Source organism: Coregonus lavaretus (genome assembly GCF_964263955.1).
Source record: "Coregonus lavaretus genome assembly, chromosome: 21".
NCBI classification, from domain to species: Eukaryota; Metazoa; Chordata; class Actinopteri; order Salmoniformes; family Salmonidae; genus Coregonus; species Coregonus lavaretus.
This window is the reverse complement of record NC_140008.1, coordinates 15,713,048-15,729,871: the sequence shown is the minus strand read 5'-3', so window position 1 is coordinate 15,729,871 and position 16,824 is coordinate 15,713,048. Positions and strand designations below refer to the sequence as shown.

The window sequence follows — 16,824 nt, the reverse complement described above, 5'->3', positions numbered from 1 at the left end:
ATAGTGGAGTAGGCCAACCAAGTCACTAAAAAGAGGAGGAAAGTGGTGGGCGAATACCACTTAGACCATTACAGAGGCAATCTGAAAGACATATTCATTGGTTTGAATTCATAGAGTAAGAAATGAAATATGAATGACCTGATTAATCGTTCATTCACAACATTCATATTCTGTATCTGGTGGTCAATTAAAGTTAAGTGTAATTGCGATCAAATTCCATTCTTGACCAGAAAACATGGAGAAAAATGTCATAAATTTTTTTAAATGGATATTTAAATTCTATGTCAAGTTTGCATGATATTACACAATCAGAATAATTATAAAATGATTAACTCTTGAAAAATAAAGATATGAGAAGGCAATGTACAGGATCACATTCTATGTAGGAATTCACTTTTTTTCTATTTGGTCATCGTGCATCAAAATTAATACGTAAACAGTGACCTAGATCAAACCAAACCAAATAATATTATTATGCATTGTGTGCGCAAATGAGCTGCAAACTATTTAATTGCCTCCATGCCTTTCTATGGGACACAATGGCTGCTCTAAGGTAGCTGCAGAAAAGAGAAAACTATTTACTGCAGGACTGAGAAATATGCTTGGTGCACGTTAAACTTTGGCCAGCAGTCCATTGTATCGGGTGTCTATCATTTAATAGGCAAGTTGACATAATGAATGGAGTCGGACCCACCTTCTGCCACTCCAGAATGCACCCAGTCTTATCTGAATTGAGAATCACATTAGAGCCTCTTAGCCAATCACGCGGCAGCCCTGTAGCAAAGTGCAGACCCTGGAGGAGAAGAGAAGGAGAGAATAGAAGAAGAGAGAGAGAGAGAGCTTTTCTTTTCCTGGGACTTTAATGAAGTTGGCCCTGGTCTGGGCAGTCTTGGAGGGATTATATCTCAAACTTGTGTCTCTTCTGTCACTTGGCCCTGTGACTGTTGAGACTGATGGGCTGTGCTGTGAGGTGAGTGAGGGAGCATTCCTTAGGGTCACAGTGAACGGGATGATCGCAGGTCAGAAGCAGAAGCAGAATATGGCGGCAGGATCACCTCCTACTCACCCAGGCTTTGGCACCTCTGGGAAGAGCTTCCTCATCGACAACCTGCTGCACTCTGCATTGCCATCCTCTTCCTCAACCTCTTCCTCATCCTCTTCCTCGCCCACCTCAAATGGACCAACAAGTGGGCTCTTCAACGGGCTCCCGACCGGCCCCCACAGGAGAACCTGGGGCCCTCAGCATGTTGTCTATGAGGGCCAGAGTAAAAACTGTGAACGAGTCAAAGACAGAGGGCTTCCTCCTCGGCCAAACTCAGGTACAATGGCATATAATACACTACATGATGATAGTATTGTATTATATTAGTGATTGTGAGATCTAGTGTGTAGGCCCTTGAAACCATACATGGGGAAAATGTGATTTGATTTTGTTTGGTGTTTACGATTTATATATACATATATATATATATATATATATATATATATATATATATATATATATATATATATATATATATATATATATATATATATATATATATATATATATATATTGTCTATTTAAAATTGATACGCTTTAGATTAGACCAAACCAGTTATTTTGATTCTGTGCTCTCCCTCGTGAAAATACATGCAACATGATTTGAAACATTTAGAATCAGTCTAAATGAAAATACAGAAAATACTTATTGTTCAGAACAAATCCTATTTATATAGATTTCTCATTAAAAAGACACAGTAAGGAAGTGTAACCACTTCATCCTATCAATTTATTCTTCCATGCCTTCAGTTCAAAATATCAGATACAAATTCCATTTGCTATATTACCATTTTGGTAACACTTTATTTGGATAGTCCATCTGCAGATGCTCCACTAACTATCAGTAACATTTCAACTAACCTTAATCCTTATTCTAAACCTAACTTATCAACATATAGTTTTGTTGATAGTATGACCATCTGTAGAGCATCTACATTTTAGTCATTTAGCAGATGCTCATATCCAGAGCGACTTACAGTTAGTGAGTGAATATATTTTTCATACTGGCCCCCTGTGGGAATCGAACCCACAACCCTGGCATTGCAAGCACCATGCTCTACCAACTGAGCTACATGGGAGGCTACAGATGGACTATCTAGAAAATAAAGTGTGACTGACATTTTCTTTATGTGTTTTACTTTTAACAAAGTAAATACAATTCAAAAAAATTAGAAACTTTATCTTATCTGCAGGTTATGATGTATATTTATTACAAATAATACCCATTCTAAAAGATAACACGTAGTTATACACATGGCAATAACGAAAGTCAAACATTTTAGTTTTTACATTTTAGTTGCTCCTCTAATGTTTACCGTTTGACTACCCAAAACATGCAATATGTAATGTTTTTATTGAATGAATGGATTTTGTTACAGAGAAATGTATAAGCTTCCATCTCAAATCAAATCAAATTGTATTGGTCACGTACACATATTTAGCAATGTTATCGCGGGTGTAGCGAAATGCTTATGTTCCTAGCTCCAACAGTGCAGTAATACCAGACAATACAAAACAATACACGCAAATCCAAAAAAATTAAAAGAAAGGAATTAAGAAATAAAGAAATATTAGAACAAGCAACGTCAGAGTCCGGAATATAAATATATATGTATATGATCAGTATGAAAATGTATGCACTCACTAACTGTAAGTCGCTCTGGATAAGAGCGTCTGCTAAATGACTAAAATGTAAAATGTAAATTGTGTGTATAGACATTATGGACAGTATATGAATAGAAAAGGTGTGTACAGCAGAGGTTTTATAGGATATGCCTTGACTAGAATACAGTATATACACTGAGTGTATAAAACATTAGGAACACTTTCCTAATATTGAGTTGCACCCCCGTTTGCCCTCAGAACAGCCTCAATTCGTCGGGGCACTGACTTTATAAGGTGTTGAAAGCATTCCACGGGGATGCTGGCCCATGTTGACTCCAATGCTTCCCACAGTTGTGTCAAGTTGGCTGGATGTCCTTTGGGTGGTGGACCATTCTTGATGCACATGGGAAACTGTTGAGCGTGAAAAACCCAGCAACGTTGCAGTTCTTGACACACTCAAACCGGTGCACCTGGCACCTACTACCATACCCTGTTCAAAGGCACTTAAATATTTTGTATTGCCCATTCACCCTCTGAATGGCACACATACACAATCCATGTCTCAATTGTCTCAAGGCTTTGAAATCCTTCTTTAACCTGTCTCCTCCCCTTCATCTACACTGATTGAAGTGGATTTAAGGGATCATAGCTTTCACCTGGATTCACCTAATCAGTCTACGTCATGGAAAGAGCAGGTGTTCCTAATGTTTTGTACACTCAGTGTACATATGAAGTGGATAACATCCACCAGTAGTTATAAAGTGAGAGAGGCACTCTTAACTGCACCATTAAGTATCTCTCCTATTCCCTTTGAGCAACTGTACAGAATAATGGAACATGTGGGGAAAATCTACCAGGAAACTCCAGTATATAAAATCCAGTATAATTAAGTGTGTGGGGCTGGGTGAAGTAATACAATCCACTTAAAGAGATCCTGTCTTTCACCTTATATGTCTCTCTGCCCATGTTATTTTTTACTTTAACTCTTCCCCTCTCTCCCTATTCTCTCTCCCTTTCCCCCATATCTCTCTCTCCCCCCCTCTCTCTCTCCCTCCTTCCCCCCTCTCCCTCTCTCTCTCTCCTCTCTGCAGGCCTGTTGAGCAGTGTGTTTCTGCGGGGCCCTCAGTACGTGCTGGCAGCAGTGTGCTGTGGTGGGTCCAGCCCTCCACCTGTCTTCTCCAGTGAGTGTTTAATACTTCATCAGCGATGCCTCAGCCCCTCTCTCAGCATTAACAGCAGGGTCTCCCATACTCTCTACGGCTAATTACTGATGCAATGCCAAGCAGCTAATTCTCCACTCAACTCTCTGCACTGCTATTCATGACCATTCACGGCTATTTAGACCATTTAGGGGTGGGGTGGGAAGGAGGTTGTGGAGCGGGAGGGGGGGTGCATTTATGGGCATTGAGGCCCCCATTTGCACTCATATAGATACGCACACTGGTTCACTCAAATATGCAGAGCATCTCGTCTCTGTTAGATTAGGACTGTAATGACTAGTGGTATGCCACTGTAACATCCTGTTATTGGTCTCTGTGTGACATTCGTATTGCTTTCAGTGAGCTGAGCCTCAGCACATAGGACCGTTTGGCTGATAGTTGGTCCAACTGTGATAATTGAATCAGTGTGACCAAACTGCTAATGTTCCAACCTGCCAAAGGAGGGGATTGTTTGTGTTTATGAGGCTCTTAAAATGATTTAGTGTAGCTGATTATCAGAAAACATTTCCATGAAACCAGCATCTATATGGATTTGAGTTGTGTTATGTAATTGGATTTATTGTATAATCTGTATTAACCTTTCATAGTGAAAGTCTCATGATGAGGGAAGCATTGATTTCTCCTAACTTCTGTCAGGGTTGTGATGCTAGTTGCTAGGTCCTTTGACTCCTGACAAGTGAGGCAGAAAATATAATCCCTCAGTAGACCCCCCCCCCGGTTCCCTGAACCCTCTTAGTGGGCTGACACTTTCCCACAGTGCCCAGCAACAGGACAATGCCATGCCCAGCCGTGACCAATCAGCACTTTCACTCCCCCATCCACACACGACCCCGCTGCAATTTTTCACCGCAGCAATGAACTCTACAAAGCACAAAAACACAGAAAACAGCTATTCCTCTGCAGAAAGGGGGCTGCCCACTAGCTCTTTGTGTGGACACAGAACCCAGCTCCTCAACTCCCTCCTTTCTCCTGTCACCTCACTCTCATTCCTGTCCATTTAAAGCCCCCTGACTGGAACATAAAACACTCAATGTAAGTGTATAGACTTATTCGAGCTCATCTTCCCATAGAACCGGGCCCATACCTGCAAGAGAAAATATTTAGTGAGGAGCGCTGAGCCAGTGAGTTGTGTTCTTTCAATGAACAGCCTTTTTGGCAGGTCCCTCAGGGTTGTGCACTCAGACCAAGAGAGGGGGGACACACACGTAGCCCCCGGGAGTGACCTGTTAATCGTCCATTTAAGTGGAAGCAATTGAGGCCTGAGGAGCGCATCTAAACCGGTTACTCGCACCCCAGAGGTGGTCTGGTGGTCTGGTGGTCTGTGTGCAGATTTGTCGTGCACCCCAGAGGTGGTCTGTGTGCAGATTAAAAAGGCATTGCTCAATGGGATTTGGTAAAATGTTCCACTTGACTCTTGTTGTGCGTGAGTGAGGCAGCGTGGGATTGCTCTTCACCAAATCTCTTTCTCCCTGGTGAAAACTGGTCTCCATTCTCTCTTTAGTCACCCTCATTTTGTTAAATTAGACAGATTGAAGCAAAGTAAGTAGTGGAGAGTAAGTGTGTATAAGATTGACAGAAAATGGACACAATCCATGTAGATAGTGAGTGAGGAAGTAAGCCAGTTAGTAGATGAGTGAGTCTGCCTTTTACACTGAACAAAAATATTTATCTCAAATTGTGTGCACAAATTAGTTTATATCCTTGTTTGAGCGAGTGTGCAATTGACATGCTGACTGCAGGAATGTCCACCAGAGCTGTTGCCAGATAATTTAATGTTAATTTCTCCAACGTCATTTTAGAGAATTTGGCAGTATGTCCAACCGCCTCACAACCGCGGACCACATGTTTGGAGTCATGTGGGCGAGCGGTTTGCTGACGTCAACGTTGTGAACAAAGTGCCCCATGGTGGCAGTGGGGTTATGGTATGGGCAGGCATAAGCTACAGACAACAAACACAATTGCATTTTATCAATGGCAATTTGAATGCACAGAGATACCGTGACGACATCCTGAGGCCCATTGTGAGGCCCATTTTTTAAAGGTATCTGTGACCAACTGGGGGCTCCCGAGTGGCGCAGCAGTCTAAGGCACTGCATCTCAATGCTAGAGGTGTCACTACAGACCCTGGTTTAATTCCAGGCTGTATCACAATCCGGCTGTGATTGGGAGTCCCATAGGGCGGCGCACAATTGGCCCGGGGTAGGCCTTCATTGTAAATAAGAATTTGTTCTTAACTGACTTGCCTAGTTAAATAAAGGTTAAATAAAAAAAAATATAAAAAAAATATCTGTATTCCCAGTCATGTGAAAGCCATAGATTAGGTAGGGCCTAATTAATGTATTTCAATTGACTGATTTACTCATATGAACTGTAACTCAGTAAAATCTTTGAAAAATGTTGCATACTGCGTAACATTTTTTGTTAAGTATATAATCAGTATGACGATGTATTCAGTGCTTTGGACTGGACTGGATATGATAGCCAGAGTAATAATGCATTTGAATACCAATCTGAGCAGATCATTTGCCCATTCATTAATTTGGATGATTTTCTATTTCAGTCCACAAAATGCTTTCTTGTTATTGACTTCATTCACATTACATACATTTCCATATTAAAATATTGGTATTTGTATCTTTAGTAGGGCAATGTGCCATTGCATTCATGCAACAGAGAACATCCATAATAACACAATGCAATAAATTACATTTGCCTTTCCTCAAGTCAGGTTATTTTTAGCTGGAATACAAACATTAATATGAATGATTCTGACCTCTGACCTTCCAGAGGGAGCCAATATTCTGATGTGGTCCCCGGATACGAGTCCCAAATCCCGGCGAGGGATCCTGAGGAGGGCGGTGTTCTCTGAGGAACAGAGGAAGGAGCTGGAGAAAACATTCAAAAAACAGAAGTACATCAGCAAGACAGACAGGAACAAACTGGCAGCAGATCTCAGCCTGAAGGAATCCCAGGTAGGATACCATATGCTGTATCTACAGTCTAGGTCGGAGATCACCATTACAACCCCATTTTACATCCCATGCTACATCATATTTTTTCTCATCTCACCTCCTCATTGCATGCAAACACATCTTACTGGGTCTTACTTGGGTGCTCCAGCCTAGATTTAGTAAATATCTAGAGTCACTTCTATTGTAAGTGTCCCTCATCTTAAAATGTTATTACAATACTGCGATCACTACTGTGATAATTGTAAGAAGTAGACCAAGATGTCATACGCTCTAAGCTTTTGTCTAAAGTGCTGGGAAAGTGGTCAACATTTCAGTTGTTTGTAAAAGTTGACAGAAAATGTAGTTGAGGCGGTTACTAAAACAGCTGTAACGTTTGATTGGTAGAAGATATTTCTGTCTGATTTTACATTTGAAAAGCAGAGAAGTAGACTAAGATTGCATATGCTCTAAGTGTTTGTCTAAATTGACTTCTTACCTGTAGAGAATTATAATTGTGGCACTTCAAACAGACTGAGTTAACAGAGATAATGCTCCCTGCTGTATCATAGACTTAGATTTGACTAAACAAAACGACTGGCACCTCAATATGAACCTCTCACTGACCTGTGTGTCTACTGTAGGTGAAGATCTGGTTTCAGAACCGGAGGATGAAGTGGAGGAACTGTAAGGAGAAGGAGGCCCACAGCGGCCGCTCCCCCATGGAGGAGCTCATGTCCCGGGGCTGCAACCAGGAAGAGGAACGCAAGGGGGCACCAGAGAGCACGGGCACGCCATCAGACATCTCACCATCACAGCAGCGGGACACGGACACAGGAGTTACCACAGAGAAAGAGCCATGCAAGGAACCTGTGACTTTGCTACAGCCACTGAGTCCGCACAGACACATTATGACCTCTGACTGCTGAGAGGATGAGCGACTGAGAGAAAGATGAGCCTTAGTGTTGTGATGCATGAATGAAAAGGGACTGTCTGACCATTGGATAAAACGACTAACCCTCCATAACAACAAAATACTTGTCATTTTAATATTGTGTGGATTGCTATTGTGTAGTAACATTTTGTAGACTGATTACAAGTGTTGTTGAATGTGTTTTGGAAAGTGTTTTTGAATAATCAATACAAATCTCAAAAACAAAACTTTTATTGTACCATACACTGTACATAAACACACATTGCAGGTTAGTCAGCGACACACAACCATGTATAAATGCTTTAACATGTAAGACTGTATTCAGAATGTTTTTTTTCTTCCCCTTTTAACTGAAACAATTGTTGTAAATAAAATGATTCATTAAATACTGATTTCTTCATTCCATGTTAATATTCAAGATGTTGAGCATGCAATAGTAAGACAAGACAAACGTAATAAGTTAAAGTATTTAAAGGCCCAATGCAGCCACTTTTATCTCAATATCAAATCATTTCTGGGTAACAATTAAGTACCTTACTGTTATTAATTAAAATGGTAAAAAATAAACAACAATAGCTTCTTAGCAAAGAGCAATTTCTGAAGCAAGAATTTTGCTAGGACTGAGTGAGGGGCCTAATCGGACGAGCCTAATGGGAGGGATATGTAACCTGAAAACAAGCTGTTATTGGCAGAGAGGTTTGAAACTCTTTGTTATTGGTCTATTAACTTATGCTGTCTGGTGATGTCACCAGGCAGGCCAAAACTCCATCTGACCAAAACAGGCTGAAATTTCAGGAGGTCTTTTCAACCAGCTCTTACACTTAAACAACATTATAATTTTCACAGTATTTTTCCAACCTCATAGTGTGGAAACATATATAAAACACAAGAAAATCACGTTTTTGGCCGTACTGGCCCTTTATTATTCACAAAAGAATACAGTACATCAATAAAGATTGTGCTTGCAACGAAGGACCTCGGGGACAATGTCAAATAAATGACATATTACAAATATGCAATGCCAAATAAATGTAACAGTGTACAAATCAACTATGGCGAATGCCAGATGTTATGCTGGAACTGTGTTGTTTGTAAGACAATTTCCTTTTTGGTCTTTGTATATATAGTTTTGTCTTTGTCTTTTCATCAGCCATTCACTATATGGACATCCTGCACTTGTGAATAAACCATTCTTCATTCACCTACTTGGCTGTAAGGTTCCGGCTATTTTAAATGCTGTATGAATCATAGATAGAATAACCAACACTAATTCAATAGAAATAGGGTAAATATTGACATTTTATTATCATATCATTTTCACTCACTTAACAGAAAAATCCAACATACAAAACACATAAATACGGCATTATCTAAATAGAAAATAATACTCTTTAGAAATAATTTACATTTAGCTATGACTATGTACAGTTTTTAGAGTGCATTCTATTACTGTGTGCTATAGCTGAGCTACTATGAGGGAGCAGAGGGCAACAGAGGGTCAATGAGGGAGTCCAGCTCTAACACTGTGCTTCTCTACCCTCTGACATCAAGTCAGTAACGTCAGAAAACATCATATACTCAACCGGCCTTATATTCAAAATGTTCCATTCTGAGAACACAAACTGTATCTTGAGTCCAGTCCTGTAAGGACGCCATTCTAAGCAACACAGATTCAACAGAGATCATATTTTTCATTCTATCACTCCTATCATCCAGTCACTCAACACTTGTGGTGCTTCCACTTGCGCGTAGCTATTGTGATGCTGTTGTTCTTCTTGTGCCAGGGGAAGAGGCGGGTGAGGGCCAGGGTGCCATCGGGCTGCACGGCGCCAGTCAGCAGGTAGAGCTGGGCGCGGCCGGGCCGGACCAGTACGTTGGCACAGGGCAGGTTGATGAGCAGCCACTGCTGGAGGAGGTGCTGGGTGTCGTAGGGAAGCAGGGGGCCCTGGCGGATAAACTCTACCCGGCCCTCCACCTCAAACTCTGGCTCCCCTGAGGGCAGGCGCCGGCGAGACAGCTTGGCTGTTACAGCTGAGGGAAGAGAGAGGAGAGAAGGTGAGTATGCTAGCTTAGACAGAACTACACACATATGTATGGTACAAATACACACTAATAAACCTGCATAACATACTAATCAATGCAAACACACATACATACAGTACATTATTGCACATGCTTACCAAAATCATCCTGGCACAGGGCGTCCAGAACTGTCTTCAGTGAAGGGTGCTCCTCCACGGAAGGACATGCTTGGCATGCAGGCTTAGGCAATGCTTTGGCGAGGTGGCTGTTGCTGTGTTTGGGGTGGGGGGTCAGGCACATGTCCTCCTGGGTAGGGAAGCGGTCACAGTCCAGCGCCTCTGGCCAGACATGGCCCTGACAGGCCAGTACTGGGGCACAGTTGTCCCTGACGGCCACACACAGGCTACGGCACGGCTGGATAAACCTGGAGATGGAGAGACAGACACAGGGTTAGGTTCAAAACACAGTGGACACTGTGTGGAAATGATAGGAATGTTCCATTGTAAACACACTGAGGGTAAAAATGAAGTGATGAAGGAGCGGATTGTTCCCTCTTGAGAAGGAGTTAGCAGTGGGAAGTTCTCAAGGGGAAGGAAATAGGGAGACTCAAACAGAGAGAAAGAACAGGCAGATTGACAGAGAAGGAAGAGAGCAGCATAGTATGGAGAGAGAGAGAGAGAGAGAGAGAGAGAGAGAGAGAGAGAGAGAGAGAGAGAGAGAGAGCGAGAGAGAGATAGATAGATAGATAGAGACACAGACAGACAGACACACAGGAAGATAGAAGAGGACAGGTAAAAGGAAAACTAAAGCTATAGACTTACGCGTCGAGGCAGACAGGGGCGATGAGGGAGCAGAGGAAGGCCTGGGCCTGGGGATGGCAGCCGGTCTGCAGCAGGGGTCTCCAGTCCTCCGAACGGGGAACCACCTCGCCCTCCAGGCTGCTGTGCCCCAGCAAGTTAGGCAGCCTCATCTCCGAATAGCCCACGTCCTGGCACACACTCATCTGGTGGGGGATGGGCACGCAGCGGGTCGACTGGCCCAGGTCAAAGCCCCAGGCTGGGGGCAGGAGAACCAGGAGAGTCAGGGTGAAGGAGAAGAGATCCATAGTGAAGAGAAACAAAGTCCTGACTGAGAATCCAAGGAAGGAGAAGACAGGTGCTGCTGTTGCTTGTTGCTGTAGGAGAGGTAATGTCTCTCTGTGCCAGTGGTCCCCCTCTATATATACAGCCAGCCCAGCCCCATCAGACTGTTATCAACTACCTATCAAAGAGGCTGAGACGACGTGTGAGAGGAGACAACGGCTGGTTTTGTGATGACTGCAGACAGAGAGGGGGTAATAGGTGAATGGAGGCGGGGGGCATTATGAGAGCAATCACAGCCAAGGCATTGCAATGCAAAACTATCAGTCTCCAAGGCTTATTTTCTCCATTAAATCCATTGACTTCTACATTAGAAATACCTCCTGCTGTTTAGTTCACATACGCCACTTTGCTGAGCAGTTATGTATTCATGTATTTGCACTTTTTTCTTGTGAGCCATTGTTTTGAGTACACTGCTGTAATGACAGAAGTACATGAAACACACCTTAATATTTGAGACAAAGTTCTGAAACATTGACTGGTTATTAAATTTGACGTGAAAATATTTTACACAGTAGGCTTATTTCTTCTGCATAGACAGACAGGCAGTCTCCTCAATATTGAGTCTCTTTCATGTCTCCTCCTTTGCTAATTTGAGGGTTTCCTGAGAAGAAGGGTCCTGATCAGAGCCCAGCCCTGATCACACTCCCATTAGCAGAGTCGTGTTTCTGTCTGGCTCAACGGGCTTTGATGTGACCCTAGATTACAGTCTGATGCACATGCTAAATGCTACAACAGCAAGCTACAGCTCTGTCTACCTACTGTAGCAATCTGATCAAACTTGACTGCAGCACAGACAGTCATAGTTTTATTTCACCTTTATTTAATCAGGTAAGCCAGTTGAGAACAAGTTCTCATTTACAACTTCGACCTGGCCAAGATAAAGCAAAGCAGTGCGATACAAACAACAACACAGAGTTACATATGGGGTAAAACAAAACATAAAGTCAAAAATACAACAGAAAATATATATACAGTGTGTGCAAATGTAGTAAGTTATGGAGGTAAGGCAGTAAATAGGCCATATAACGACATACACTCCCCTCCATATTTATTTGAAACACAACCAAAACAAACTGCAAATGCATCCAACAAGTTTGTAGACCCACTGGCTCCAGGTCATCTATAAAATCTCTGCTAGGCAAATCCCTGCCTTATCTTAGCTCATTGGTCACCATAGCAACACCCACCCGTAGTATGCGCTCCAGCAGGTATATCTCACTGGTCATCCCCAAAGCCAACACCTCCTTTGGCCGCCATTCCTTCCAGTTCTCTGCTGCAAATGACTGGAACGAACTGCAAAAATCTCTGAAGCTGGAGACACTTATCTCCCTCACTAACTTTAAGCATTAGTTGTCAGAGCAGCTTACCGATCACTGCACCTGTACACAGCCCATCTGTAATTAGCCCACCTACCTCATCCCCATATTGTTAATTATTTTGCTAATTTGCACCCCAGTATCTCTATTTGCACATCTATCACTCCAGTGTTAATACAAAATTGTAATTATTTTGCACTATGGCCTATTTATTGCCTTACCTCCATAACTTACTACATTTGCACACACTGTATATAGATTTCCTATTGTGTTTTTGACTGTACGTTTTGTTTATCCCATGTGTAACTCTGTGTTGTTGTTGTTTTTATCGCAGTGCTTTGCTTTATCTTGGCCAGGTCGCAGTTGTAAATGAGAACTTGTTCTCAACTGGCTTACCTGGTTAAATAAAGGTAAAAAATTAATAAATAAAAAAAGAGTCACAAGCTTGATGTAGTCATTGCATGCTAGGAATATGGGACCAAATAATACACTTTTGACTACTTTAATACACTATAAGTTAATTTACTAGATACATGAAGGGATTTCATTTCTAAAGGTAAAAAAATATATGTATGAAAATATACCCTCAAATAAAAGGTGACATTCTGAACTGTCGCCTCATATAAAACATTTGATCTCAAATCCAAAATGCTGGAGTATATTCTCAAATTTTAGCTCCACGTTCCAAATAAATACAGAGTGGAGTGTAAATCTTGTACAATTTCTCTTGGCAATTATTTACACTTTCAAATCATAGAGCCAACTTCACTATTTTACTTTTAAAAAGCTTGTGCAAAAATTAACTACATATTTTCTTACTTTTTCTGCTTTATATGGCACTTTAGGGCAGTGGTTCCCAACTCCTGTCCTCAAGTACCCTCAACAGTAAACATTTTTATTGTAGTCCCTGACAAGCACTACATTAGGGTATAAAAACAATTCAAGCAATTCCTGGAGAAGGATTGATTATATTAATTACCACAGAAAAAGTATTTCAATACAGTTTGGGAGGAACACTGTGTCATATTGGCAGCAGACAGCCACAGGATGCTCCTACCCTCTCATCAGACAATTAGAAGAGATCTCACACTGGGATGCATACTGGTGGTCCAGGCTCCGCTTCTAATGACAGTCTGGTTCTCTCACTCCCTCCGTCTCTCACAAGCTTTTAATGGCATCACAAAAGTAAAGCACAGTTGATAAGTAACTCAATTCAATTGTTGTGTGGAATATGTCTGCCTCCACAACCACGTTCAGATGTGTATCTCTGATGGGCTTGGCCCAGAGGGCTTGAGTCAGTAATAGGGCTTGGTCTAGGACTAGTGGCAGAGGCTGAGGCTGTAGAAGTGCTAGGCAAGCCAATCTAAGCCCCAGGGCCTATATTCATAAAGCGTCTCGGAGTAGGAGTGCTGATGTAGGATCGTATTCCTTACGATATTAAATGCAAAACTGATCCTAGAGCAGTACTCCTGAGACTCTTTATGAATATAGGCCCAGTCTGGCTGGCCCCTTTCTCTCCCACAGCCTTCAGTCTCCAGTCAGAGCTCCATTGGCCCCAGCCAAGCGACACTCTTGTAAGGCTTTACTGCCTGCCCAGCCCCAGTCTGATCTGAGCCGGGGCCCTGGGTTCAGACGATGAGAGCTACTGAGGGGCCTAACTGGGCAATTAGAGTCACAGACCAATTTGTCAGAACAATAGTGCCATACGTTTAACAAGCTCCCTCTGCCATTATCCCAGCAGGGGACAGTTTTTCTTTCTAACGGCCCCCCTGCCTATCTGTAGACGCTGTGTTTGTGTTGGTAATGTGTGGCCTGCCCCTAGCTGCCTACTAATGGGGACTACGGTTCTTTTGGGCACCTGTCTATCAAAGACCAGTGTGGAGTCACAGGGGCACACTCCCACACAGACAGATATGTTCACTGTAAAACTACATTGGACAAGCTAACATACTAGTCTCTGTGTTAATGGTCATCTTATTCTAGGTGCATCCACCTATATCATCGTGGTGTGTCAACACCTGCATGGTTTTATTGTACAAAAGGTGTTCAGACAAACTGGTCATTGAATCAGTACCGCACTAGCGGAATGAGCTCTGTACACTGCCAACCACTTCTCTGCTGTTAAACCTATATGTCCATGTCAGCAAGTTCTCATTTATGAATATGGCAACACCTCTCACTTGGCAAGCAAAAAGAATGACAAATCAAAAACTCCAATATTTGTATTTAAATACTAAATAATAGTACTTGGAGCTGTGGATCATTTGTAGGTCTGTTAGCTTGGCTATCCTGAGAGTAGTCAGTCAGCATGTTGCCCCTTCCATATAGAATGCCTAAAGCATGGGAGTAAGTGGTCCCGAGTGGCACAGTGGTCTAAGGCAGTGCTTGAGGTGTCACTACAGACCCCCTGGTTCGATTCCAGGCTGTATCACAACCGGCCGTGATTGGGAGTCCCATAGGGCGGCGCACAATCGGCCCAGCGTCATCCGGTGTAGGCCGTCATTGTAAATAAGAATTTGTTCTTAACTGACTTGCCTAGTTAAATTTAAAAAATGGTTGTCTTTTCCACCCGCATGTAGTCAACACAACCTCTTAGCAAGGTTATTATAGAAAACGAAAACTAATACAAAAACTAATCATGAAAAAACAAGTTAGTCAACCAAAATAAAATAATTAACAAACCAGTTTGAAAAACTAAAACTTCACTCAAACTAGTATTGTTGATGGGGAGGGGGGGGGGGCAATTCCTTTTAAATCCAAGTCACAGAGACTATCATTTAAACCAAACCTATGATCTGACCCATCACTATGTATTACTTCCCCCCCAGTTGCAAGAAGTGATATCCCAAAAAACAAAACAAAAACACTATACAACACAAATGTCCCCTAGGCTCCCAGGCATGTTTTCTGTCCCATGAAATATAAATAAACAAACTGAAACTAAACTTAAAAACAAATATAAACACACAAAACTAATAACCCTGCCTCTTAGGTTCCTGGTTGTTGTCATATTTAGCCTGCTGGCAGTGAAGGGAGACCTTTCTATTGAGTGACTATTATTTTTAAGTGTCTCAGACACTTTTGAGCAACGTGAGTAATAGCATAAACTAGGCTGCAGGAGACAGTGTGTCTAAACACCTCGGTGGGGCAGGCAGGCAGTGTCTGTCTGTGTCTGCCTACAGGTCCACCCGGAGACTGGATGTGACAACTGAGTGCTACTGACAGGCCGACTCTCCTGTGACAGTCAGCCCTGGTGGAGCCCAGCGAGAGAGTAGAGGAGAGGGGGTGGTGGTGGGACTGAATCACAATAGGACTCTAATGAGTAGGGAGGAGACAGCTTTTATTTGAATGTGCCGCACTGCCAGGGAGCCTCAGACCCTGTTTACCTAAGGAGCTCTTTGATGTGGGACTCAGGTGCCATGGTGCGATACCAGTCCCTCTAACTCATGATAGGTTTCTCACAGGTAGTCACTGGCACCAGTCCTCTTGTATTATAACAGTATGTTTCTAAAGCACACCTTTGGAAGTGTTGCTAGATATAGACTCATTGTCAATACAACACTGATCTAGCTAGCCCTCACCTGGAACAAGAGGTCATTTATTTCGATGTATTAGGATAGGTGTCAATTACATCTACAATTCAGTCAATTCAGCAAGTGAAGTGATATACAACTCGTACAAAAGTGACACAATGTTTTATTTTATTTTATATTTCAGAATGTATTCCCTGAATTGAAAAAGGAATGGACCAGAGACCCTGTAAAGGGAGAAATTGAGTAGGACAGAGGAAGGATGGGAATGTTACCGTGGACAAGATGATGACCAGGAACTCCTGTCCCTGGAACTCCTCCACAGAGCCCAGCTTGATGTTAGACAGGCCCACCCTGTGAAGCAGCACATGTATCTTCTCTGACTGAGGAGGAGAGGAGAGGGGAGAGGTTCAGGTGTTCAGACCGGTGTTCAGGGTTAAGGGAGAGGGACCACTGTACTAGTTGTGACAGAATAATGAACTTGTTATGGGTTTTTAAAGCTTTTTACAGCAATCCTAGGCGAGTAACAAGCAAACTGTAACATAATGGTACCCTCTGTTGACGGTCTAAATGTGCACGCCATACTGACTTGTTTCCTGTAGGGAGTGATGATGCTAATGTCATTGGCAGCTACAGGATTGTAGAGCTTCTTGTCCAGCTGGCAGCAGTACAGCATCACCGGTACCACCTCTCCAGGTTTGAACCACGGCGAGTTGTTGCCCTCCCTCATCTCTATGCCCTGAGAGAAGGAAAGATTACTGGCATTATTGGTGTTCGACGTCCAAGCTCGGTGCCGACCAGATAGGAAAACCTGCATTTGTCCAAATGTTCTCAACATGTCAGTGGGAAGGGAGGAGAGAAAACGCTGATGTTGAGAAATGGGAGAACAGAGGACAGGACGAAGACACAAGGATTCAAGGAAAGACTATTGAGAAAGATCCCATTGTTTTGTTTCTATTTTGGACAGAGAAAGACAACGAGAGAGCGAGAGAAACAAATAGAGCCCTCACCCTGACTCCATTGAAGATGAGGGGGAATCCCTTGGTGGGCAGACGGCTCCAGTGA

The 16,824-nt window shown here is 42.6% G+C and overlaps 2 protein-coding genes across 2 annotated transcripts; one reads left to right on the top strand and one right to left on the bottom strand.

Annotated features, from left to right (window-relative positions):
• Positions 1-1,009: 1,009 nt before the first annotated feature.
• Positions 1,010-7,744, top strand: LOC311148775 (homeobox protein DBX2-like; the record flags this gene model as incomplete). The annotated part of the gene is made up of 4 exons (XM_084185736.1): positions 1,010-1,319; positions 3,739-3,828; positions 6,655-6,839; positions 7,460-7,744. The coding sequence occupies 4 exons, from the start codon at positions 1,010-1,012 to the stop codon at positions 7,742-7,744; spliced, it is 870 nt and encodes a 289-aa protein (XP_084041862.1).
• Positions 7,745-9,191: 1,447 nt separating this feature from the next.
• Positions 9,192-10,876, bottom strand: LOC311148514 (secreted frizzled-related protein 5-like; the record flags this gene model as incomplete). The annotated part of the gene is made up of 3 exons (XM_084185495.1): positions 9,192-9,780; positions 9,930-10,195; positions 10,593-10,876. The coding sequence occupies 3 exons, from the start codon at positions 10,874-10,876 to the stop codon at positions 9,470-9,472; spliced, it is 861 nt and encodes a 286-aa protein (XP_084041621.1). The 3' UTR covers positions 9,192-9,469.
• Positions 10,877-16,824: the final 5,948 nt, after the last annotated feature.